The sequence below is a fragment of the Molossus molossus genome, unplaced genomic scaffold (assembly GCF_014108415.1).
Source record: "Molossus molossus isolate mMolMol1 unplaced genomic scaffold, mMolMol1.p scaffold_m16_p_15, whole genome shotgun sequence".
Classification (NCBI taxonomy): Eukaryota; Metazoa; Chordata; class Mammalia; order Chiroptera; family Molossidae; genus Molossus; species Molossus molossus.
In genome coordinates this window covers 64956802-64981535 of record NW_023425350.1, presented here as the reverse complement: position 1 = coordinate 64981535, position 24734 = coordinate 64956802, and the positions used below count along the sequence as shown (strand labels likewise).

The window sequence follows — 24734 nt, the reverse complement described above, 5'->3', positions numbered from 1 at the left end:
GCGGAGACCCCGTGCGGCTGCCGAGGCGGTACGGAGAGCCGGAGGGCCAAGCTGCGCGCAGTCGGCGCTTCTGGCCAGAGACCAGCGCTGCTCAGTGGGCGGAGGTGCCTCCGCCTCCCTGCTGGGCAGGACTAACGGGGTGGAATCGCCACCACAAATCTAGGCGCCGTCGGCGCGAACCCAGCCCGGAGAAGCCATGTGGCTTACGCTGGTGCTGCTGGCGGTGCTGCTGCTGGCCGTCCTCCGCAGAACTTACCTGGGGCTGTTCTCGGGCGGCTCCCCGAATCCCTTCTCCGAGGACGTCCAGCGGCCACCCGCACCCCTCGTGACCGACCAGGAGGCCCGAAAGAAAGTTCTGAAACAAGGTCAGTGGTAGGGACTTGGGGTCCGAGGCAGCGCTGGTTGGAGGTTTCTTTAGGTCAGGGCGAGCTGCTGTCAGTTTCTCCCTCTGTAAAGTGCCGGGAGGGCTGGATGCACGAAGAGGTGGCGAGCACTACGGGGAGCCTTTGCCTGGGCCGGCTGGAGCGCAGCGGACCCGTGGACGCGCACACTGCCCTCTGTGTGTCAAGGTCTTGGCAAAGCTCAGGCCAGGCCCTGTCTTTTTTTTTTTTTCTCCCCCAAGCCCAACCGTATCCAGCTTTATTTTATTTATTCATTCATTTCCAATAAGTACAATTTTTATAAACCGTATATTCAGTTGATTTGTTACATAGTGTGCAACAAATGACAATATTCTGCAGCCACAAATTCAAGCAGAGTATGAAGAAACTATTAATCAGATGGTGTCATCTTTCCATTTTCCTACATATAACATCTCTCTGAACTTTATGCATGGAAAGTGACAGGCATTGGTTGTGCTATTTGATACAAAATGACTGAACTTCAGAAGACTAAACTTGACATCTAAACATGCCAATATGAATATCAAAGCAAAATGTATTCTTACCAACCATGGTGAACAGTCTGGTATCAGAAAAGCAACAAGACCCTGGCCGGTGGCTCAATGGTTAGAACTCCACCTGCGGACCATAGAGTTGAGGATTTGATTCCAGTCAAGGGCACATACCTTGGTTGCGATTCGTCCCTGGCCCTGGTTGGAGTTGTGTGGGATGCAACCAATAGGTGTGTGTTTCTCTCACATCGATGTCTGTGTCTCTCTCTCCCTTTCTCTCCCTCCCTCCCACGCTATCTGAAAATAAATGGAAAAATATCCTCGGGTGAGGATTTAAAGAAAGAAAGAAAAGCAACAAGGATTACACACATTATTTTGTAAACCAGGACACAAAAGTTTAAAACAGTTCAGAAAGTGAAGTTAGCTGTCTTGAGTCGAGGGAATTAAAAAAAAAATCATTATTGACCATTTACAATCTCTGACCTTTGTGGAGATGGTAAGAATCTGTTGTAGTGCAGGTACATACAGTACAATTCAGGCGATTCTGTTTTTCCACTTGGGTTCAGATTGCAAATTCATTTTTATGAGGCAAATTTTGGCAGCAACTTCCACCTGACTGCTTGACTTTGCTCTGAATTTTAACATTGGGCTTCTCTGCACCACCAGCTATTGCTCCAGGACGCATTCACTTTTTAAAACAATATGTTTTTATTGATTTTTTTTTAGAGAGAGAGGAAGGAAGAGAGATAAGAACATAGATGTAAGAAACATCGATCGACTGCCTCCTGCACACCCCCTATTGGGGATCAAGCTTGCAACCCGGGCATGTGCCCTGAGCAGAAATCAAACCGGGACCTCTCAGTCCATGGAACAAAGCTCAGTCCACTGAGCCACACTAGCAGGGCCCCATTCACTTTTTAATCTCAGCTGCTGTTGTCATGAATGTTCTACATTCCTTGCACTGGTTTCCAAAAATTTAATTCCAAGGGAATCAGCAAATTATTTTGCTGTTGTGTAGTCTACTACTTTCTTTGTGGTCAAATCACATTAGCTTTCTACCAACGACTTGATGTTTTCACTGGCATAATGATCGATTTCCTGCAGCCACTGTTTAACATAATTGGAGGACTCCTGATCTGTCACGTCATACACGACTATGATGCCATGAGCTCCTCTGAAATAACTGGAGGTGATTGTTCGAAATCTTTCTTGGTCTGATGTGTCCCATATTTGAAGCTTGATTGTTTTCCCATCTAACTCTATAGTTCTTATTTTGAAATCCACACCAATAGTGTTGATGTAGCTTTCTGTATATATTATCCGCCAACCTAAGAAGGAGGCAAGACTTTCTAACTCCAGAGTCTCGAATCAGAAGCAACTTGAATAAAGAATCATATTCAGGATTCATGCTGGACATGTCACTACAACTGCCGCTGCCGCTACCACCGCCCTTGCTATAGCTGCTGCCCTGACTCTCTGTGCCAAGGGTAATTGGGAAGAATAAGATACATTTTTCTGGGAGAGAAAACTTCTTCCCCCACTCCATCCCCTTAGAACACAATTAGCAGCTTCATCCACCCAAAATGGTCACCAGTGAACCAGGAAAATCTGTATCCATCTTTATTTTTTTATTTTTATTTTTTTCTTCTTTTTTTAAAAATCTTTATTGTTGAATGTATTACAGATGTTCCTCATTTTTCCCCCATTGACCCTCCTCCTCCCCACTCCTGACCCCACCCGCCTTTTCCCACACTATTGTCTGCGTCCACTGGTTATGCATATAAGTTCTCTGGTTTGTTTATTCCCACCCTCAGGCCTTTCCCTTTGAGGTTTGTCAGTCCAGCAATGAATTTGTACTTCTTTTTTTTTTTTTTAATCCTCACCCGAGGATATTTTTCCATTTTTTGTACAGATAGAGTGGGAGGGAGAGAGAGAGAGAAACATCGACGTGAAGGGACACATCGAGTGGCTGCCACCCGCACGACCAACCAGGGCCGGGGACAAACTGCAACCTTAGCGGGAACCGAACCTGGGTCTCTCCGGACCGCAGGCCGACGCTCTAACCACTGAGCCAAACTGGCCAGGGCTGAATTTGTACTTCTTAATCCCCTCACCTTTTTCACCCATTTTCCCAACCTCCCTCCCCATCTGGCAACCAACAAAATGTTCTCTGTATCTATGAGAATGTTTCTGCTCTGCCTGTTCATTTTGTTTGTAGATTCCATTGTCGATAGATATGTATTCATTGCCATTTTGTTTGTTCATATATTTTATCTTTTTCTTCAAAAAGACCCTTCATCATTTCATATAATAACGGTTTGGTGGTGATGAACTCCTTTAACTTTTTCTTGTCTGGGAAACTCTTTATATGGCCATCGATTCTAAATGACAGCGTTGCAGAATAGAGTAATCTTGGTTGTAGGTTCTTGCTTTTCATCACTCTGAATATTTCTTGCCACTCCCTTCTGGCCTGCAAAGTTTCTTTTGAGAAATCAGCTGACAGCCTTATGGGAACTCCCTTGTAGGTAACTAAATGCTTTTCTCTTGCTGCTTTTAAGATTCTCTCTTTGTCTTGAACCTTTTGCATTTTGATGATGATGTGTCTTGGTATGGGCCTCTTGGGGTTCATCTTATTTGGGACTCTCTGTGCTTCCTGGACTTGTATGTTTGTTTCCTTCACCAAGTTAGGAAAGTTTTCTGCCATTATTGTTTCAAACAGGTTTTCAATTTCTTGTTCTCTCTCTTCTCCTTCTGGCACCCCCAAGATGCGAATGTTGGCATGCTTGAAGTTGTCCCAGAGGCTCCTTACACTCTCCTCATTTTTTTGGATTCTTTTTTCTTTTTGCTGTTCTGATTGGGTGTTTTTTGCTTCCTTATATTCCAAATCGATGGTTTGCTTCTTGGATTTACGTACTCTACTATTGAATCTGTGTAAATTATTCTTTATTTCAGTTAATGCCTCCTTCATTTCTGACTGTGCATCCATCATTTCTGACTGGTCCTTTTTTATGCTCTTGAGGCCCTCATTAAGTTCATTGAGCATCCTTATAAGCAGTATTTTGAACTCAGCATCTGTTAGGTTGCTTATCTCCATTTCGCTTAGTTCTTTTCTTGGGGTTTTGTTCTGTTCTTTCATTTGGGACCTGTTTCTTTGTCTCCTCATTTTGGCTGCCTCCCTGTGTTTGTTTCTGTGTATTACTTAACGAGAGGTATGGGGCTATCTGAGACCAGATGCTGCTTGTTTGAAAGAATTTAGGAAAACCTGAAGCAGGATCCAAGACAGGCCAATCCTGTGGTTAAGCAACTGGCAACAGCTTGGGTGGGCCTGAAGTTGGGTGGGGCAGGGCCTCAGGGAGTTACCAGGGCGGGGCTACCAGTGTGAGCCAGGTTGCTGGAGTCCCAGGTATGGCGACTGTCTGCCGCCCCAGGGAAGGGCTCACCAAAGGAACAAAGGCCTCTGACAGCACGCCTGTCCCGGAGAAAGCTCCCTCTCCAGCCCTTGCTCCAGTGCCAAACAGCTCAGTTCTTCCCTGTGTGTCTCGGTGCCCCTCGAGCTGCCTCCCTTCCAAGCTTAGAGGGAGTTGCCTGGGGCTCCAGCCGTGTCAGCCCCTCTGAGCCTCAGTTCCCGCTGGTTTTTCCAGCCAGAAGTTATGGGGACTTCTCTTCCTGGCACTGGAATCCTGAGCAGGGCATCTGGTGTGGGACAGGGACTCCTCAGTCCTCAGGGAGGACCCTCCCAGCCAAGGTGTCCTCCTGATTTTTATCCGTCACACGTGGGTGTGGGACCAGCCTCCGCCCCTCCTACCAGTCTCGATGTGGCTGCTGCTTTAATTCCGTAGTTGTAGGACTTCCATTCAGGATGATTTCAGGCGGTTTTGAATGATGGTTGTTCTGTAGTTTAGTTGTAACTTTGATGTGGTTGTGGGAGGACACGATACCGTGTTTACCTACCCGCCATCTTGACCCTGTATCCATCTTTATTAAAGATACCTTTCATAAACAATCTTGGTATTTCATGCAGGACATGGGTAGACACTTGTTAACAGTATAACTTTCAAACTCCCTTCTTCAGTGGACTACCAAACTCAGAAAGCCACTGTAAAGACCCAATGGAGTCTTCATCTGATGCTCCAAACAGGGAAAGTTTAGAGTGAGGGTTGACATTTCACATTAGGCATGTTATTTAACAACTTTTCACAAGCCAACCCTGACTTTTAGGAAATGAAATGAAAATGGGAGAGTTATCAATCTGTAGGTCCACAGTCTAGAAAAGAAATTGCTTTTTTGAGGGCTGCCATCCCAGCGGTGACCCTGGAAAGTCCAGATTGCCCAACATGCTGGTAGCCAATTTTTTGGGTCAGGTCCCAACTCGTCTCTGGGCTTAAGGGAGTCAAGTCTATGCTTAAAGAGGAGAGGGAGAAAAGGACATAAAAACAAATTTTAGTATTTCCTCACCACAAGGTGTTTGTGCCAACGTAGCTAATGTGTGTCAGGTGATCCCTCCTCTTGAAACTGGACAACAAACAGGTCCAGACCGCCTGTCACTACTTGAGCTAATTAAGTAGAGACAAGGTTGAATTGTGTAAGAGTGTTTTATTCCAATATTGCCAGCAATATGGGAGAACAGCAGGTCATCCTAGGATATCGGCTCTAACCTGCCCTCCTGACCAGTCGATTATATAAGGGTAGAGAAATAAAGACTATGTGAGAAAGGGCAGGTAAGCAAAAGGGAAAACATGGTTCAGTGGTTACAGGTAAGGGGAAGGAATACAGGCTGCGGGGTTATAGAGGATGGTCACCAGTGCTTCGCCTCCAGGATTCCAGTGTTCCGAGAGCAGGGTGGCTCATCTCTCCCTTCGTTAGGCAGTTCCCCCTTGCCCTTGGATAAGGAGAATGGACCGGATTTCTGAGATAAACTCCCAGGGCGTACAACTCCCAGCCAGGTCAGATGTGCTTTCTTTAATCAGAACAAAGCAATCACGATGAACAGAGCATGGATGATTACCATTTCTTGTAACTATGGCTGGTGCCCCACTGTGGTTAGTTCCTAGTTATTCTGTTATTCTCCCCCTGCCCCTATCATTCTCAGGAACCGAGAGGAAGTCTTTCAAAACTAGAAGGGAAAGGTGTTTTTTTCCATGTCAGTCCAGCTTTGGAGACTTTTTTAAAAATGTTTTTATTGATTTTTTTGAGAGAGAAACATTAATGTGAGAGTGGCACATCCTGGGGATCAAGCCCACAACCTTGATATGTGCCCCGACTTGGAATCGAACCAACAACCTTTAGACTCAAGGGACAACACTCAACCAGTTGAGCCACACCAGCCAGGACTGGAGACATTCTATTATTAGTACTAGACGTCCTTCCCAAAAAACCAACAATGAAGAGTTCTGTATGCTAACAACATAGCTTTAAAAAGGAAAGTAAAACAGAATTCTGCATTTTTATAAAATAAAATAAAAATAGTATTTTAAACTGTGCAGTCACCAGAAGTACACAGTTATCAAAAATACACACACTTCTGCCCTGGCTTGTTTGGCTCAGTGGTTAGAGTGTCAACCCACAGACCAATGAGTCACGGATTCGATTCCCATCTAGGGCTCATACCTTGGTTGCAGTTTGTCCCCGGCCCTGGTCGGGTTATGTGGGAGGCAGCCAGTCAATGTGTCTCTCTCATATCATGTTTCTCTCTCTCTCTCTCCTTCCCTCTCCCTCCCTCCCACTCTATCTGATGATAAACAGAAACATATCCTCGGGTGAGGATTAAAAAAAACAACAACGCACATACTTCACTTGGCATCTCCAACACCTTCGGCTTTCTGTGCCTGGTCTGTTTTGGCCTCTCCTTTTTCTGTAGGGTTATTACCATCCTTGCCAACATCAGCTTACCCCCTTTTCCCTTTGAGTACCTCTCTCCCTTCTTTGCAGGGGCCTTTTTAGGCTTCGGCTCTGTTTTTGGAGGTGCAGTTTTCGCTGATGAACTGGCGCATCTTCTCTGTAGTTCGCCTTTCACCTTGACTTTATCTCCTTTAGCATCCCCTTCAGCCTTTCTCTTGGACATGATGGTTACAGTGGCGGGACTTACAGGCTGGAGGCGGGGATGCGGCAGTGTGTGGGCTTTGGTCTCTCTCTTCACGCTGCTGCAGACCCTGTCATTCAGTATAATAGTGGCTAGTACCCAACTCAAGAGGTTTGCTGCTCGGGTGTTCTCTTCAAGAATGAGACCTGGTTGTCGCAAGGTAGTTTTATTTACTTTCAGCAAGTAAAGGAGACAGGAATCCTATCCAAAGCCCTGCCTCACTTCTTCTTTTTGGCTGCAGATGCCCACAGTGCAGGGTCACCTCCTACTGCAGTTATAGGTCCCTGTTCCTCTCAACCTTCTGGCTTCCGGACTCCTCGAGAAGATGGGCTGAGAAGGCCTCCCCAAGGCTTGCCCCCCACGTTCCAGGCAGGCAGGACTGTGAGAGGCAGAAGACAGGCCCAGCTTGGTTCACACGCCACAATTCAGTCCCAAGATTGTAGGGGTGTGGCCTCCCTCACCTGTCACCCCCCCAGCTCACACCTTAGCAGTGCAGTATTCTGTTCCTAAACTTCCATGGGTGCCTCTGGCTGTGACAAATCACTGGGCAGCATGCTCCACCGTGCTGCTGCCACAGCAGGGCAGGTGCCCAGGTCAGCCCTTTCATTCCACTGCCAGTCAGCAGATTCCCAAAGCCACAGGGGCCTGTGCCCAGGCTGAGTGGGGGCCACTCCCCAAGGAAGGGACACAGCTTAGAAGCACCTAGCGCTGCCTGTGGATGCAGACAGCGAGCTCTCCCCTCAACTAGCCCCACCCCAGCCACCCACAGCTTTGGAGGTGAGAAGGGGAGCTAATAGGCTGCTGCCCAGAAAAGAAGCTGAGGTCTCAGGAGTCTTCTTGACTTGATTGGGCTCTGACATGAGAGAATGCATGACTGTGATCTTAAAAACCATCCTTGCAGGTGAATGGACAGGGAACCAATAAAGTACTTTTTTTTTTTTTTTTATCGTCACCTGAGGACACCTTTCCATTTTCTGTTCAGATAGAGTGGGAGGGAGGGAGAGAGAAAGAAACATCGATGTGAAAGGGACACATACTGCAACCGAGGTACACGCCCTTAGTGGGAACCGAACCCAGGTCTCTCTGGCCCGCAGGCCGATGCTCTAACCGCTGAGCCAAACCGGCCAGGGCCCAATAAAGTGCTTTTTAAGACCACTCTAAAATCTTACTAAAGAAGCACTTCATCTCCCCGTGTCATTTCTACCTTCCTCCACGCCGTGTGATCAGGAAGCCCTCCTAGCCTTATTCTACCAGCTTCCTTTTGCAAGTCCAGTGAAACGGACTCAAACTACATTTTTTAAAGTGTAGTTTTTTGCCTGCTCTTCCTCCCAGGAGCAGCCGCACGCCTCCCCTCACCAACCCTCTTCTTCCCCCACAGCCAGCATCTCAAACTCCAAGGGACCCCGTGAGGCCTGCAGCCAGGGCAGCAATGGGCAGTGGCAGTTCATCCCAGGCAGTTCCTGCCCTCTGGACCTGTCCCCAAGGCCCCCTTTTCTCTGACTCCTTAGTGAGCCAAAGCAGCCCAGCCTCGGCTCATTCCTCCAGCCCTTCCTTGTTTCACTGTCCCCAGCTGTAATAAACATCCTCTAAAATAAAAAAATAAAAATAGTACTCCTAGGGTGGCCTGTGTTACCACACCTTTGGTAACATTTTTTAAATTACACCTGCTAACAGAACATCTCTATATCATTGAGGCTCGTTGAAGAGATGTGGCGTGTAATTTTTCCCTTATCCTTCAGAAGAAGAAAAGCAGTAGGAGTCTTATTCAAACAGCTCACAGACAAAACCAGTAATTCCTTCCATATAACCCCAAGCATATATCTTTATACCATTAGCCGTAGACTAGCCCCTGAGTTCTACCGCCAAACCTTTGTCACTCAGTCCTGCCTGTCCCAGGTCATCTCCACTGGCAACCGGGAGCCTCCGCAGTGAGGTGTGGCCTCCCTGTTGTTCAGGAAACTGCTGCGGGGCCATTCCCATCTTCCATCATGAGTCCCGCCCTGGCTGGGGTACTCTAGAAAGTGCACTCCTGGGATGAAGGGAAGCAGGGTTGGGTTTGCAGGGGAGAAGCTCATACGTGGTTAGTAAACACTGAACCCTGAGGACGCAGAGTGGCCTGTGCTTAGAAAACAATGCTTCCCAAATCCACAGTGACTCCCAGACTCCAGCAAGGCTGCCTTGGATAGGAGGGTAGTTTCCTACTGTTGACTCATTTGTTGTATTTCGTATGTATACACGCACTTAATTTCTTTAAGTCAAATAAACAGAGTTCTTTTTATCCAGTTCTGGAGGATACACCCCGAGGGGCTACATTCAGGGATGGAATTTGAGTTTCCCATAGCTGCACATTTACATATAAGACAAACAAAGCAGCCCGGCGGTGTGGCTCAGAGGTTGAGCACCGACCCATGCCCCAAGAGGTCGCCAGTTCAATTCCCGGTCAGGGCACATGGCCAGGATGTGGGCCCAATCCCCAGTAGGGGGCATGCAGGAGGTGACCAATCAATGTTCTCTCTCATCGATGTTTCTCTCTCTCCCTCTCCCTTCCTCTCTCTCTAAAATCAATAAAGAAAAAAAATAAAAAATAAAATAAAATAAAAAAAAACACAAACAAGGCAAATGCACAGAGAATAGCAAACAATCAGACCGGAAATCACTGTACAGGGATGTCTGAGATTGGGCAGTCCTCCAGAGTTAGACCTAAGTGGGGCCCTGAATCCAGCCTCCTGGAGACAGCTCCTGCCCAACCAACAAGAAACCAAGTGTGCACCAGAATGGAAACTACGTTTTCGACGACCCTACACCCCACATGGAATAGAAACACTAATTAGAGTGACCACAGGGACTGACTTACCCACCTCTCTCCAGAGCACTCAAGGAAACAGGGTCAGGTGGCCACTCCCCTTCACTGTGGGCGGCCAGGCAGACGTCCTGGTGGTCAGCACCAAGCGGGAGTCTGCTGGAGAACAGATCCTCTGTCCAGGGGAGACGCAGGCGAGCAAGCCCCGGACGAGCAGCCACTGCCCACTGCGCACCGGCAGTCCACACCAGGCCGAGAGGGAGTCCCTGTGGGAGGGTCCCAGCCGGAATCGCCAAATTTGTTACCACACTCAAGGGATTCGTCGGTTGGGATGCTCTATTCAAGAATGAGATGTGGTTGACAACCATGTGTCAGTCTTGAATAGAACACCCCAAGCGGTGAACCCTTGAGTTTGGTAACAGGGCTACAATCACAAGAGCAAAGTGACCTTTCCCCTACGTAGCTCTAGGATCTTAACTTTTTCACTTACCCTTCCACATGCACCCAGAGGCTTGGGAGAGCTGCACAGAGTCTCTTTCAACCTATATAGGACATTTCACTTTGCCCACAAGTGATTTGACTGATGATGCCTGGACCCAACTCATATGGTTGAACCCTGGTTCTGAGCTTTGGGGGAGGCTCAACAGGGTGCCTCAGGCTCAGAACCCACTCTTCCATCAATCAGAGTACTGCTGTCAGATTTAAAACATATGTTGGGGTTCTTCCTAAGGTTGAAAGAGTTCTGCTGCTTTTTTAAAAAATTGGGCCCTGGCCAGTTGCTCAGTGGTTAGAGTGTCAGTCCATGAATCAAAGAGCCAAGGGTTCGATTCCGGTCAAAGGCACGTACCTCGGTTGTGGTTCGTCTCCAGCCCTGGTTGGGGTCGTACTTGGAGGCAACCAATCGATGTGTCTCTCTCCCATCCATGTTTCTCTCTCACTCCTTCCCCCTCTATCTGAAGATAAAAATGGAAAGAAAAGTATCCTCTGGTGAGGATTTAAAAATATATAAAAAATAAAATAAAATATGATTTCTTATTAAAAAAAATTGGGTCGATCTCCAGGGTTCTTCTCACTTGACATGTTTAGAATTCTGTGTGACACATCTTGCCTCACAGTTGGAGACAGCACTGCTCTAGGTGGAAGGACTATGAGTCAGAACCTCTGGGATCAGAGTTTTAGCTTGGACTTTGTCACTAATTTACTGCATAGCCATTAGCAAGTTCTTTAGCTTACTTGGGTTGGTCTAAAAATGAGACGACGCCCTGGCCTGTTTGCTCAGTGGTTAGAGCGTTGGCCTGTGGACCAAAGAGTCTCAGGTTTGATTCCAGTCAAGATCGAACCTCGGTTTCAGTTCAGTCTCTGGCCCTGGTCGGGGTCATTCGTGAGGCAGCCAGTTGATGTGTCTCTCTCATGTCGATGTTTCTCTCTCCCTCTCCTTTCCTCTCTCTGTAAAAATCTTTTTTTTTTTTTAAATCTAAAAAAAAGAAGGAAGAACCATCAAATGACTAGGCTGCTCCGCCGGTGCCTGCAGACCCCACATTTCCCAAAGATAACTTGTGAATGGACAGTTCTGAGCCAGCAGCCTGCCCAACACTCTTCCCGGCTCCCCGCTCCTTGTTTCTCTCTTCCCTAGCTCGCTCCCTCCGTCTGCACGTAGGGCTCTCAGCCAACGTTGTTGTCAGCTTTCTGCCTTTGTTCTATAATAGTTTACTGATCCCTGCTGGCTGGGTAGCTCAGTTGGTTAGAACATCATCCAGATGAGCCATGTTTGCAGGTTCAGTCCCTGATCAGGGCACATACAAGAATCAGCCAATGAATCATGAATAAGTGGAACAACAAATTTCTCTCTCTCTCTCTCTCTCATCTTCTCCCTTCCTCGTCCTCTCCCTTCCTCGCTCTCTCAAGTCAATTTAAAGAAACAGTTTACTGTCTCCTACTGTCTGTGAAAGTAGGGAAAATCCCCATGTTACATAGCAACTTTGGTTAAATCAGTTCAGATCAAACCAAATCACTGTGTTTAATGTGCCCAGCTGGTCATGAGCATTCCCCAGGTGAAATGTTTGTGACAGTCTAGTAAGGAGCTCTAGGCCAAACTGCTCTAGACTTTTCTAGCTTTGTGCAAGTAGAGAAGTCGCCCTTGGTCTCCACATCTTTGCTGTTTTGCTGCCCCTGCTTGAGAAGCCCACCCTCCATCTCCTCCCTCTGCTGCAGCTTTCTCAGCCGGCCGAGTGCCGGAGAAGCTGGATGTGGTGGTGATTGGCAGTGGCATCGGGGGCCTGGCTGCAGCCGCGATTCTGGCCAAAGCTGGCAAGCGAGTTCTGGTGCTGGAACAACATACCAAGGCAGGAGGCTGTTGTCATACGTTTAGAAAGGATGGCCTGGAATTTGACACAGGTAAGGTTTATATGGAAAAGGGCTGGGAGCTTGGCTGTATCTTCAGGAGGCTTGGAGCGGCCAGTGTGGGATGATACTGAGCATTTCTGTTGGTTTGGAGACGCTGTTTTCTCTCTGGGCACCTCTTTCCTTGTCCTTGTCTGGGAGCTGAAATGGGCAGGGGTTTGGTAGTTTCTGCTCTAACTCCGCCCTGTGGCAAGGATGGGTAGACCCTTCTGGGTGTGGAGTCAGTCATGCAGGGCAACCTCTCTCACCTTGCTTCTCTGTCCACCTTTCCAGGGCTCACTCCCCTTATCCTTAAGACACTTTGTTTGTCTGTCTCCCCACAGGAATCCATTACATTGGGAGGATGCAGGAAGGCAGCTTTGGCCGTTTTATCTTGGACCAGATTACTGAGGGGCAGCTGGACTGGTTTGCCTTGTCTTCTCCCTTTGACATCATGGTACTAGAAGGGCCCAACGGCCGCAAGGAATTCCCCATGTACAGTGGGGAGAAAGCCTACGTTCAGGGTCTCAAGGAGAAGTTTCCCCAGGAGGAAGCTGCCATTGACAAATATATAAAGCTGGTTAAGGTAACATGGACATGCTAAGATCCCCTTGTTTACCCCTGGCAAGGCTGACCTTCATTAGTAGAGTGACTGGTGGGGAGGCAGGAAGGGAGGAACAGCCATGTCTGTCCTGAACTCAGCCCCCCTGGAGTTGGCTTCTGTGCCTCTGGAGCATGGGCTCAGCTGCTGCCACTCTCTCTCTGGCCTCTGAGGGGCGCCTTGCTCTCCTCCCTGACCAGGCTGGTTTCCCTGGCGTCAGATTATGACTTTTTTTTTTTTCACTTCATCTGAGACCAGATTGAGATGTTTCTAAAGGAATTTGGGTAGGAAACTGAAAAGCAAAAAGACTCATCTGGATGTAGAATGGGAAGAATTCAGAGTACAGGTTATTTCCTTCCCTTCCCTTCCCTCCTTCCTTCCTTCCTTCCGTTAATCCTCATCTGAGGATATTTTCCCATTGGTTTTTAGACAGAGTGGAAGGGGGAGGGGTTAGAGAGCGAGAGCAAGAGAGACATCACTGTGAGGGAGACACATCGACTGGTTACCTCCCGCATGACCCCAACCAGGACCAGGGGTGGAGCCTGCAATCCAGGTTCTTGCCCTTGACTGGGAATTGAACCCATGACCCTTCGGTCTTCAGGCTGACGCTCTAACTGCTGAGCCAGGGCAGAAAGTTTTTAAAAATCCAAATTCAGCCCGAGTTCAGCCAGAGTGAGTGTTGGTAGGCCCTCTGCTGGTGCAGGCTGTTGGGTGAGAATCTGTCACAGCAGTTCTGGAAGTAATACCTGTTCCTCCCTGCTCGTTTTCTTCCCCAGCTGGCATCCAGGAGAGCCTTTCATGCCATCTTGTTGAAGATTCTCCCGTTGCCCCTGGTTCAGTTACTCAACAAATGTGGGCTGCTCACGTGGTTCTCTCCATTCCTTCGCGGGTGCACCCAGAGCCTGGCTGAGGCCCTGCGGCAGCTGCCCGCCTCCCGGGAGCTCCAGGCAGTGCTCAGCTACATCTTCCCCACGTATGGTGGGTGCTGGCCTTGGGCCTTGGGCAGCTCCTGGAGGAGGTGCTGCCCTCCTCACTCTCAATCTTTCTTCCCGAATGTGCTGGGCTGACTGAAATTCAGTATAAATCACAGGCCCTCTGGAGTATACGGATAAGTCTGCCACCTACCTGCTGGACTTCCTGGTAAAAGTGCCTTCATCCGCACCCTGGATGGTTTTCCTTTTCAACCAGCACTGTCCTCCCTGGTTTTGGTCGCATGGCAGTGTGCAGGGGAGGACATTCCCAGGGGCCCTAAGATCTGTATGACACCGCATATTTGCATGGGAACCAGCCCTCTGGCTACACTAAGCCCTGGGGATTATTTGCACCCTGGGGAGGGGAGACTCAGGCTGCATGTTTTCTGCCAGGCGTCCAGGTTCCTTTCTGAGTGGTGCTGCTGCTACACTTGCCTCATCGCCCCTCCTTCCTTCTGTAGGCGTGACCCCCAGCCACACCACCTTTTCCATGCATGCTCTGCTGGTTGACCACTACATGAAAGGGGCCTTTTATCCTCGAGGGGGTTCGAGTGAAATCGCCTTTCACACCATCCCTGTGATCCAGCGGGCTGGGGGTGCCGTCCTGACGAAGGCCTCTGTGCAGAGAGTGCTGCTGGACTCAGCTGGGAAAGCCTGTGGTGAGAGTCTCGCGGCCTGCTCTATGGGCCCTGGGCTGCGGGAGAGCCCTGGGCTGCGGGAGAGCCCTGGGCTGCGGGAGAGCCCTGGGCTGCGGGAGAGCCCTGGGCTGCGGGAGAGCCCTGGGCTGCGGGAGAGCCCTGGGCTGCGGGAGAGCCCTGGGCTGCGGGAGAGCCCTGGGCTGCGGGAGAGCCCTGGGCTGCGGGAGAGCCCTGGGCTGCGGGAGAGCCCTGGGCTGCGGGAGAGACCTGGGCTGCGGGAGAGACCTGGGCTGCGGGAGAGAAAGCACTGAGAGCAGGAGGTGTAGCAGGGCCAACGTCCTCGTGGGGTTAACGGCTGGAGTTTGCCCCAGAGCAGGTCTCGGGGAGAGTGATTCGTCTGTAGGTAAAGAGGATGAAGGAAGGATAAAGGATTGCATGGTTTGCAAAGAACAGGCTTTAATTATTTATTCAGTAGATAAGAATAGTTATCCAGTAATCCATGCCCTCCTTGAGTAGAGGCTGTGCCTTTTAAATCTTTGTCTATCGACAAATAAATGTTTGTTCAGTGATTGGTGGAATGAGTAAGTAACCTGGGCACTCGCTGGGCGGCATGGAGGCCAGCAGGATACCCTGCCCTCAACCTGTAAACGGCAGGTCGGGCCCGGAATCTTGTTATCCTGTCCCAGGTCTTTGCCGTTATCTCACAGAGAGTCACAGTCCCACTGTGGGAGAACTTTGTGAGGACAGGGTCACTGCAAGGAAGGACGCTGGCAAGCAGAGCAGGCCACCCATGACACGTGGTGCTTAAGAAGTCACAGAGGGAGGCCTGGCGAGAACAGGGCTGGTGTGAATTCGCCAGCGGAGCCTTTCCAGGAGGAGGTGGGGAGGGGGTGGCCCCATGCACCACGAAAATCAAGGGAGAAAAGGCCATCAGGGGTCTCTGAGAGCGCGTGTAGAAGAGAGTAGGAAGTTGCCGTGGTAAGAACGGTGGCTGTCAGTACTGCGAGACTTTCTCTCCTCTTCATGAGCAAGTTCTCCTTCCAGCCTAAAGGGCTCCATGAAGCAAAGTAGATTATCAGTTCAATTAAACTCAGTTCAGAAAATATTTACTTGTGTTTTTCATGTGCTGGGCGATAAAAGATGGAAATAAAAAGACAAGTCCTAATCTCTAACTCAGGAAGTTTCCAGTCTCATAGGGACAATCACTGTGATATAATTTAAGTGCCATATAACTTAGCACATGCTAAAACTGGAGGTGAAGTGAATGATGGTGGAACAGGGAGGACTCAGAGGGAAGGCAGAGGTGCTTGAGCCAGGTCATAAAGAGTCAGAAGAAGCTATGCAGAGGTTGGGGGGTTATTCCAGGCAAGAGGAATAGAATGTGCAAAGGCACAGAGGTATGAAAGAACTGTGTATTTAAAAAAATTTTTTTCTTCTTTATTGATGTTAGAGAGAGAGAGAGAGAGAAACATTGATGAGAGAGAGCATCGACTGGCTGCCTCCTGCATGCCCCCCACTGGGGATCGGGCGCACAACCTGGGCATGTGCCCTGACCGTGAATTGAACTGGCCACCTCTTGGTGAATGGGTCAGTGCTCAACCACTGACCCACATTGACTTGGCAAGAACTGTGTATTTTTAGGCATCTAAAAATACTAGGTTGAACCATTAGAAACTGACATTTTTATAGGTCAAAAATGGTTGCCTATCAGCTGTTTTATATGAATGTATCTATAGTTTAATGAGTGGCCAAAGATGAGGTGGACACACAGCAGGGACCAGATCGTGGAAGGCTGATACAAGGGGTCAGTATGAAGGTTGTTAGGTTTGGCTGAAGAAAAGGGAGCCCACCCAGGGTGTGGGGAGAGCTGGGAAGGGTGAGCACAGAGCGATGGTGGGACACGCTGAAGTGCCTGAGGATGTTTCACTCATTTTGCAGCTTTGCCTGGGGCGAGCCCACCTGGCCCTAGGTGGGCTGGACGCCCAGGTCTGAGAAAATGAAGTGTAGGCTGGGAGAGGTCAGTGTGGGATGTGAGCCTTTCTTTTCCTCCTGGAGCACACAGAACTTCAGTCAAGCTCTTGTGCCTGCAGGTGTCAGTGTGAAGAAGGGTCAAGAGCTGGTGAACATCTATTGCCCCATCGTGATCTCTGATGCAGGACTGTTCAATACCTACGAGTACTTATTGCCAGAGACCGCGCGCTGTCTGCCAGGTAAGACAGGGCAGCGTGGCTCTCCCCCAAGTTTCCCAGCATCGCAGCTCTGGAGCCAGTGTGTTCAGCCTGGCTGATGCTTCCCCCAGGGTGATGGCTGCCCTGTGTCCTCCAGCACAAAAGGTGAACACACTGGTCTCTAACTTGCTCCCGGCAGGGCCTGTGTGTTGGGGTTGGGTAACAACTTCCTTTGTATCTCATCACCCCAAAGACCTTTGGTCCTTATTCTCTGTTCCGCAGGCCGATGCTCCAACCACTGAACCAAACCGGCCAGGGCTCTGTGGTCCTTATTTAGCTCTTCATTCTTAGCACACTCCCTCCCTCCCCCTTGTAACCTCAGCCACTCTCCCCTCTCCCCTTCTAAGTTTCCATTCCAAGGTGCTCATTGCCAGCCTTCCTGGACCTTAGATCATCTCTCTGATGTTTAATGGTGGTGGGTAGCGTCTAAAAGGAACATTTCACTAAGTTTGTGGTATGAAACCTGCTTCTGTCCTTAATTTCTCATTTATTTTGAGTGGGGAAGACAGGTCTGACATGATCAGTAAGGGAAGCTAAGGCTGGCGTGGAGAAGAAAGACTTCATCACTGTCGTGGGCCATAGTTGGGAACCAAGGTTGTATTTTTCTGCCTCTTTCAAAAACCAGCTCCTTGTTGGGCCTGAGGCTGCAGGTGTACCCTTTTGCTTTCTTCTGTTCCTTGCACCAAGAAAATCAAGGGAGAAAACGCCATCAGGGGTCTCTGAGAGCGCATGTGTAGAAGAGAGTAGGAAGTTGCCGTGGTAAGAACGGTGACTGTCAGTACTGTGAGATTTTCTCTCCTCCTCATGAGCAAGTTCTCCTTCCAGCCTAAAGGGCTCCATGGAGCAGAGTGGATTATCATTTCAATTACATTCAGTTCAGAACATCTTTACTTGCGATTTTCACGTGCTGGGCGATAAAAGATGAAAAAAGCAAGACAGGTTGCCAGGTAGAAATAAGCCTCAATGCAGTCATCTCTTCTGATAGGCCATGTCTAAAAAGGAAAGCCTGGTTTTGCGGAGGAGGATGTAGACCTATTTGTCTGGTTTTGTTTTATTTTATGTATTGATTTTAGAGAGAGAGAGGCAGGGAGAAAGAGAAAAACAGAGAGAAACATTGATTTGTTGTTCTCCTTATTCATGCATTCATTGGTAGCTTCTTGTATGTGCCCTGATCGGAGATCGAATCCGCAACCTTGGAGTATCGAGATGCCACTCTAACCAACGGAGCTACCCAGCCAGGGCAGGAGGTAGACCTGTTTGTGGTTGGCCCTGGGTAGGTCTGGCACGAGGCTTTGCCTTTGTCATTGCATTTGCTCCTCATAGCCCCCTGGGAGACAGCCATCATCATGCTGATGTTTACAGCTGGGGAAGTAACATCTGTAAACATTAGCGTGATGTAACTTCTCCAGGTTACATCCTGTGAAGGCCATGCGTGTGAAGTAACTTCTCCAGGCCACCCGTCTGAAGGTGGCAAAGCGGAGACGAGAATGCTGGTGTGCCTGGGCTCTTGGCCCCTCTAGCTGAGAGGCATGGCTTCCCGAGAAAAGGCCTCATGAGAGGGACAGAGCAGGTCAGCCCTCAAGGAGCAGAGCGGCTCAGCCAGGGTTAGGTGAGAGGTTAACTGTTTTGAAATGGACTTTAGGACGTTGTGTAACTAGAAGCCACTGGAGTGATGTGAGGAAAGGAGGCCGCTGGCCTGGGGGGACCCAGTAACCCAGGAGGGTAAGGGGTGTAGCTAAGGCCTTGGCTGGGCGGGTGGAGAGGAAGGAGCAGCTGGATGCGGTTGGGATGGAAAGGCACAGAGGAGGAGCCCAGGGAGCTCTCCACCCAGAGTGGGTCAAGTGGGAAGTGAGGGCCTGGGTTTCCTCGTGGGGGAGAGGGAGGATGGCAGTTGTAATTGTCTCTAAAGTACGTGTTCTGCTGAAACCCCACCGCCTCCTCCCTCAGCCGGTAAGCTGAGGTGGGAGAGGCTGTCTGCCAGGTGCAGGCGGTGGGGGGGGCTTTGTGGACTGACCGACAGACTTTGCCTTTGGTATTTCCAGCCTCCCTCCCCGCCAGGACCTCTGATCCCTAACATTGTCCCGGGTCCCACCCAGGCCTGCCTTCTCTGTAGGCAGCACGTGACCTCTCCAGCTTGCCTTCCCTCACTGTGTGGTCAAGCTTTCACTGCTCTTAGGTAGCTCAGCCTGAAAACAGGCTAATGGCCGAAGGGCCGGTTGCCGTGGGTGGGGAGTTTGATGCTGCCCCAGATGAATCCCAGTTTGAGAACACTTCAGGCAGTGTACACACAGTACAGTGTACGGATGGTGTGCTGTGGAATTGTGCACTCGAAACATGTATACTTTTGTTAACCAGTATCACCCCAATAAACTCAATAAAAAGGGGGGGGAGAACATTTCAGGCAGTGGCAGGGATGGTGCTTGATTCAGAGACCCCAACACTGGGACGCCTTTGTTTCTAGCTGTTTGGGGGTGGGAGTTTTCATAGTTCTGTCTACCTCTCAGAGATGGGAAGCAGGCGTCTGCTGGCCTGGGGGCCGGGTGGAGCCAGGTGGGTGGAGGGTGGAGGTGGGGTGGTCAGGCAGAGGGACCCTTGTGGAAGGGAGTGCCTTTCTTAAATCCCACTGCTGGGCTGCGAGGAGGTGACTGGGTTTGGTTGGAGAGGGAATTTTTTGAGTGGGAAAGACTGGTCTCATATCAGTAAGGGAAGCTAAGGCTGGTGTGCAGAAGAAAGGCTTGGTGTGTACCTTGTTTGGGACCCTAGGTTATATTTTTCTGCCAGGTATGTGGTTCCTGGACCTCTGCTTTCTAGCTGTGGAAAGGAAAAATGGGCTAGGCGGAGGTAGTTGCTATTCTAAGGAGCTTCAGAAGACCTGGGAGGTTTCGCTTCTGGGCCCCTGGTTCTCTCTGCGCCCACCCAACCCCACCTGGAGAAGGAATGCCAGCAGTGTGACTCCCCCTGGGCACTGGGACCTGGGTGATCAGCTGCTCCTTGCTGTGGCTGTGGCAGCCCTCACTCCCTCCTCCTTGTGGCTGGGTGTCTGTAAACCCTAAGCCAGTTGTCCTTCTGTAATCATTACAATGCTCCCCTTTGCTCTCAAAAGTGGTCTGTTTTCGATAGATTCTATGGTGATGTACCCATTGCACTCAGTTCTTCACAGCCTGTGTCCAGCTCATTTCAGGGAAGTCTCTTCTCCAGGAGACAGGCAGCGCAGCTGACTCCTGTCGCATCCCCAGGGCCTGCCGCGGATTCAGCACGTCAGGGCCTCATAGCTGCGGAATGAATTAAGCAGAGCAGCCAGTGTTACCCCCCAAGCAGGTGCCGGGGATGGTCCTGGGAATGGGAACAAAGGATAAGAATTTGTAGGAGCAATTTCTGGAAAACTGGTCTGGGGTGTTTGGTTGAGAGGCGGGGAAGCCTCCCTCCGCAGTGCTGTTCTTCCCTCCTCCCAGCTGAGTCCTGAAACGCCAGGTGCCGGGAATGGTTTGCATTTGTTCGTCTGCGTTGCTTATCTTTTTGAGGCCTTGTACTTCACATTGTGCACTGAGTATATTCACTGATTAGGTGGCTTACATTAATGTTCATACTGAAGCGAAGGCTTATTAACAAACTACTGTTCATATCTGTGGCCTTTACAGCATGGAGCCCAGTCATCCACTCCTAACTTAAAGACATTAGGGAAACCCTGCTGGTGTGGCTCAGTTGGTTGAGCGTTGTCCCATGCACCGAGTAGTCACTGGTTCGATTCCCAGTCATGGCATGTGCCCGGGTTGCGGGCTCAATCCCTAGTAGGGGGTGTACAGGAGGCAGCCACTCGATATTTCTCTCTCTCCCCCCCCCTTCTTCACTCTCTAAAAATCAATAAAAAGATACATTTTTTAAAAAAGACAAGTGGGGAAGCTTGGAGGCGGTTAGCCTGAGACTGTCCTGCAGGCGCCGTGAGCCTGCTTAGCGAGGCTGGTGTGTCCTCACAGGCAGGAGACAGGAGCGCAGGCCTCTGCCCATTCATTGTTATTTCAACCCACTTGGAATAACACTATAAAAATGGCCCCGGCGCCAGGCTGGCAAGTGAGCATAGGCTGCAGACGCAGTGAGCAGGCCGCAGCAGCTCTCCCGCCACCCCCCACCCCACCCTGGCAGGGTGCCATCTCTGGCCAGTGCGCACAGTGCTCACCAGCTCTTTGGCAGGTGTGAAGCAGCAGCTGGGGATGGTGCGGCCCGGCTTGAGCATGTTCTCTGTCTTCATCTGCTTACGAGGCACCAAGAAGGACCTGGAGCTGCAGTCCACCAACTACTATGTTTATTTCGACACAGACATGGACAAGGCGTAAGGCTGTGTCGTGTGGGGGGAGGGTGTCAGCATGGGCCCAGTCCATAGGACCCCTGCTTTCCCCCTGGACACTGGGGAGTCAGCAGCTTCATCCCTGGAGTTCAGGGGGTGTTTCTGGGGATGAACTGTCCTTGGGGTGGTGCTGGTGGCTGTGAGGACTAAGGCCCTGGGCTGGGCGGCCACACTCCTCTCACCCTCAGGATGGAGCACTACCTGGCCATGCCCAGGGAAGAGGCTGCGGCACACTTGCCTCTTCTCTTCATTGCTTCCCCATCAGCTAAGGACCCGACTTGGGAGGACCGCTTCCCAGGTGGGGCGTGAGGTCCCAGGGAGGGGTGGGGGTGGGGGTGGGGAGGCGCCAGGCAGCAGTGACCCTGGCTGTGTGTCCCCAGACCGGTCCACGGTGATCGTGCTGGTGCCCACTTCCTATGAGTGGTTTGAAGAGTGGCGGGAGGAGCCAAAAGGAAAGCGGAGCAGCGACTACGAGACCCTCAAAACCTCCTTTGTTGAAGCCTCTCTGTCAGTTGTCCTGAAGCTGTTCCCACAGCTGGAGGGAAAGGTAGGTAGACCATGTGGTGGTGGCAACAGAACTCTTGGTGCCATTTCTTTCTTTTCTTTGGGGCAGGGAAATGAAACCCCAAGATAACTGAGCTCCAGGGAAGGCAGGGAGCCCACACAGACTGTCAGCTCATTCAAGGAGAGCAGAAGAGATGAGGGATCTCACAAGGTCTCACTCCCACCCTGTGGCTACCTTTTTGCCTCTTAGGTGGACAGTGTGGCTGGAGGATCTCCGCTGACCAATCAGTACTATCTGGCTGCTTTCCAGGGTGCCTGCTATGGGGCTGACCATGACCTGGGCCGCCTGCATCCTCACGTGATAGCCTCCATCAGGGCCCAAAGCCCCATCCCCAACCTCTACCTGACAGGTACACTGACTGCCCCATTGTGCTAGGAGCTGAGACCCAAGCCTGTTCCTATCCTCGGGTCCTTCTGTCCCTGCAGCCCCCCACACCCTTAGCTGGGCCTCTTTGGCAGGCTGTGAATCTGGGCCTGATCTGAAGCCACCTCTGGGTGGCCCTAGCACAGAGGGATGAACTCAAGAGCCCTCGCCCTCTCCCCCACTTGGGGAGTTGTCATGGGTCTCTGTTCTTGTCTCCTAGGTCAGGATATCTTTACCTGTGGGTTGATGGGGGCCTTGCAGGGGGCCCTTCTGTGCAGCAGTGCCATCCTGAAGCGGAACTTATACTTAGACCTTATGAAGCTTGGCTCAAGGATCCAGGCCCAGAAGAAGAAGAAGTAGTTCGGTCAGGGGTGCGTCAGAGGAATTTGGCCAGTTTATGGCACAGCCTGACTTAGCCATGTCTTCTAGCATTAACTTCTGCTCACAGGAAGCACTCTCCTTTGCTTTTGATTTCCAAATGGAGATCTGACCCACAGGTCTCATACAGATCTCAGTTCCTGAACTGGAGCTCTTCCAGCTGGGGCAGGGGGTGACCTTCCATACCTTTTATCACATGCTAGCTACTAGAGGCCCGGTGTGGGCTACTGATTCGGAGAGCCCACTGTCTCATCAAGCAGTGCTCTGCACCCGCACCCGTACCTCCTAACTCCGAACAATCAAACCGGGTAGTCCGGGAAATGTTTGTCCAGCTGTTCCGAGCCTCTCTGTCACTCGAAGTGCTGTGCTGCAGTCCACCCTGTTAAGGAAGAAGGGGGCCTGACGAAGTTAAAGGATGCCCAATGAGGTTTCAGTCACAACCCGGGCATGGTTTTGGTTATAATTTCATAGGTTCAGAGACCTCTGGATCCCATTGTTTGCTGGTTCCGATGGCTCTTTCAGGAAGTGGAGACATGCCTGTGACAGGCTCAATGTGATTGTGGGGGCTGGAGGTCATGAAAAGACATTAGTTAGCAAGGTGTGTGTTAGAAGATAATATCCAATTGCATGCAGCCATGGCCCTAGGTTGGTCTTCCTTATAATTGAGTTCTCAGTGTGCCAGCACCAAGACACACCTTCATGGAGTTTATTTAGTACCTGAGCTCAAGGCTTACATTTCAAAGACACACAGCAAAGGGTGACGTTAGTAGTCAGGACACAGGACTGGGAAGGTGACTTCACTGGGTTGAAGGAGGCTGCAAGGGCATTCCAGGCCAAGGGTACAGCAGGGGACAAGCACTGAGAGGTAACAATGAATAATGACAAAGGGCCCAGCTACCTCCTGGGCCTAAACGTGAGCTGCCTGGTGGGGAGGAGGAGTAAGGTTGGAAATCAGTCACGATCACAAGGAAGCTATAGAATGTGTACAAAGCCCAGAATGGTGTTTCCCGTTTACTGGAGACTGGATGGGAAGGTGAATGAAGACTAAAGGTTAAAAATGGCCCGGCCGGTGTGGCTCAGTGGTTGAGCATCGACCCATGCACCAAGAGGTCGCCGGTTCGATTCCCAGTCAGGACACATGCCCGGGTTGTAGGCCCAATCCCCAGTGAGGGCATGCAGGAGGCGGCTAATCGATGTTCTCTCTCATTGATGTTTCTGTCTCTCCCTCTCCCTTCCTCTCTCTCTAAAATCAATAAAAGACCTTTCACTTGCCTCATTTCAGTCCATTTTAATTCAGTATTAATAAATGTAATGATTTTATAGTTTTAATATTTGAAATTTATTTCAGTTTCTGTGCAACAATACAAAATTACATCAAGTGGCATTCATAGAAGCTCAGTAAAACATTAGGTACTGAAAAATACTTATCATTAGACCAAATAAGCTTTAAAAAAATTACAGTTAAGTTACAAAACCTGAAAATATAAAACTGCAAAACAGTGGCAATCTACTAATTGGGTAAACCAAAACGAAGGGGAACAATGTCAATAATCATTTAACACAGTAGATTTCTGAAAGGAATAGCTATCAGATGTTTTATTTATCAGTGTGAGGAGGCTGGCTTTGCTGGCAGCTTAAAACGACACAGTTCAGACTCAACCCTTGAACGGAGGAGTTTCTAACCTGGGATATTTAGGAAATTCACATGTAGCTTGTGGAACTAGCTCAGTTGAGATTCCGTCTTGGCTCTGGATATAGTTAAATTAAACCTGAACATTTCTTCCCAGGATCCTTACTTAAGCCAAGTCATGCCAAACACAACCTTCCCAGCAAGATTTTTCAGAACCACAAGGGCTGGTATACAGCACACTGCTCCCTGTTCAAACGATTCGACGTGCACAGCACGCTAGCTCTCATCACCCAGGTAGCACTGCATCAAGTTACCCTGTGGAAACACGGGGCTTGCTTCCTTGACTTGGAGAACAAAATGAGAATTTTAGAGGTTTAGAATTCTACCACCAAATATTTCATTAAAAGCCATCATGGGAAAAGAAATGTCAAATTATATGTAACTAACTGTCAGGTTGTTTCAAGTTGCCTTAGCCTTTTCAAATGAGACTGGCCTTCCACTGTGCTGGCCGGGTAGCTCAGTTGGTTAGGGCATTGTCTCCATACACTAAGGTTGCGGGTTTGATCCTCAGTCTGGGCACATACAAGAATCAACCAGTGGATGCATAAATAAGTGGAACAACAAATCCGTATTTGTCACACTATCTTGCCCTTCCTCTCTCTCTAAAGATCAAAAAAGAAAGACTGGCCCTCCATTGTCCCAGAGTCCAGAATGGACTCTTTAAATATTCTACTCCGTGGTCTAGCAGGAAGACAAGCTCCTATATTAACATCCATCACTAAAGCACAGATTCCTCCTAATAGAACTCGCCCTTCAATCAAAAGCGGGGGGCAGGAAGAAAACACAGGCTGTCTAGAGAGGGGTGCTT

At 49.8% G+C, this 24734-nt stretch overlaps 2 protein-coding genes and 1 pseudogene across 2 annotated transcripts; 1 reads left to right on the top strand and 2 right to left on the bottom strand.

Annotated features, from left to right (window-relative positions):
* The first annotated feature begins 47 nt into the window (after positions 1-47).
* RETSAT (retinol saturase) lies at positions 48-23394 on the top strand. The gene is made up of 11 exons (XM_036262564.1): positions 48-365; positions 11983-12165; positions 12495-12736; positions 13528-13729; positions 14184-14381; positions 16451-16570; positions 20777-20915; positions 21119-21228; positions 21311-21477; positions 21685-21844; positions 22079-23394. Exons 1-11 carry the CDS (start codon positions 197-199, stop codon positions 22216-22218), a joined length of 1830 nt encoding a protein of 609 aa, XP_036118457.1. The 5' UTR covers positions 48-196; the 3' UTR covers positions 22219-23394.
* LOC118631095 lies at positions 1455-2309 on the bottom strand (annotated as a pseudogene).
* Positions 6682-6953, bottom strand: LOC118630656 (non-histone chromosomal protein HMG-17-like). Its single transcript, XM_036262565.1, is given in 2 exon segments — positions 6682-6797; positions 6800-6953. Coding segments are annotated over 2 exon segments (270 nt in total).
* Positions 23395-24734: the final 1340 nt, after the last annotated feature.

Excerpts from the sequence above, each read along its gene's own strand:
- RETSAT (XM_036262564.1), top strand. The coding sequence starts at position 197 with ATGTGGCTTACGCTGGTGCTGCTGGCGGTGCTGCTGCTGGCCGTCCTC. Across the intron at positions 366-11,982 it reads AAAGAAAGTTCTGAAACAAG|CTTTCTCAGCCGGCCGAGTG; the intron begins GTCAGTGGTAGG and ends CCTCTGCTGCAG. Across the intron at positions 21,845-22,078 it reads CCCCAACCTCTACCTGACAG|GTCAGGATATCTTTACCTGT; the intron begins GTACACTGACTG and ends CTTGTCTCCTAG.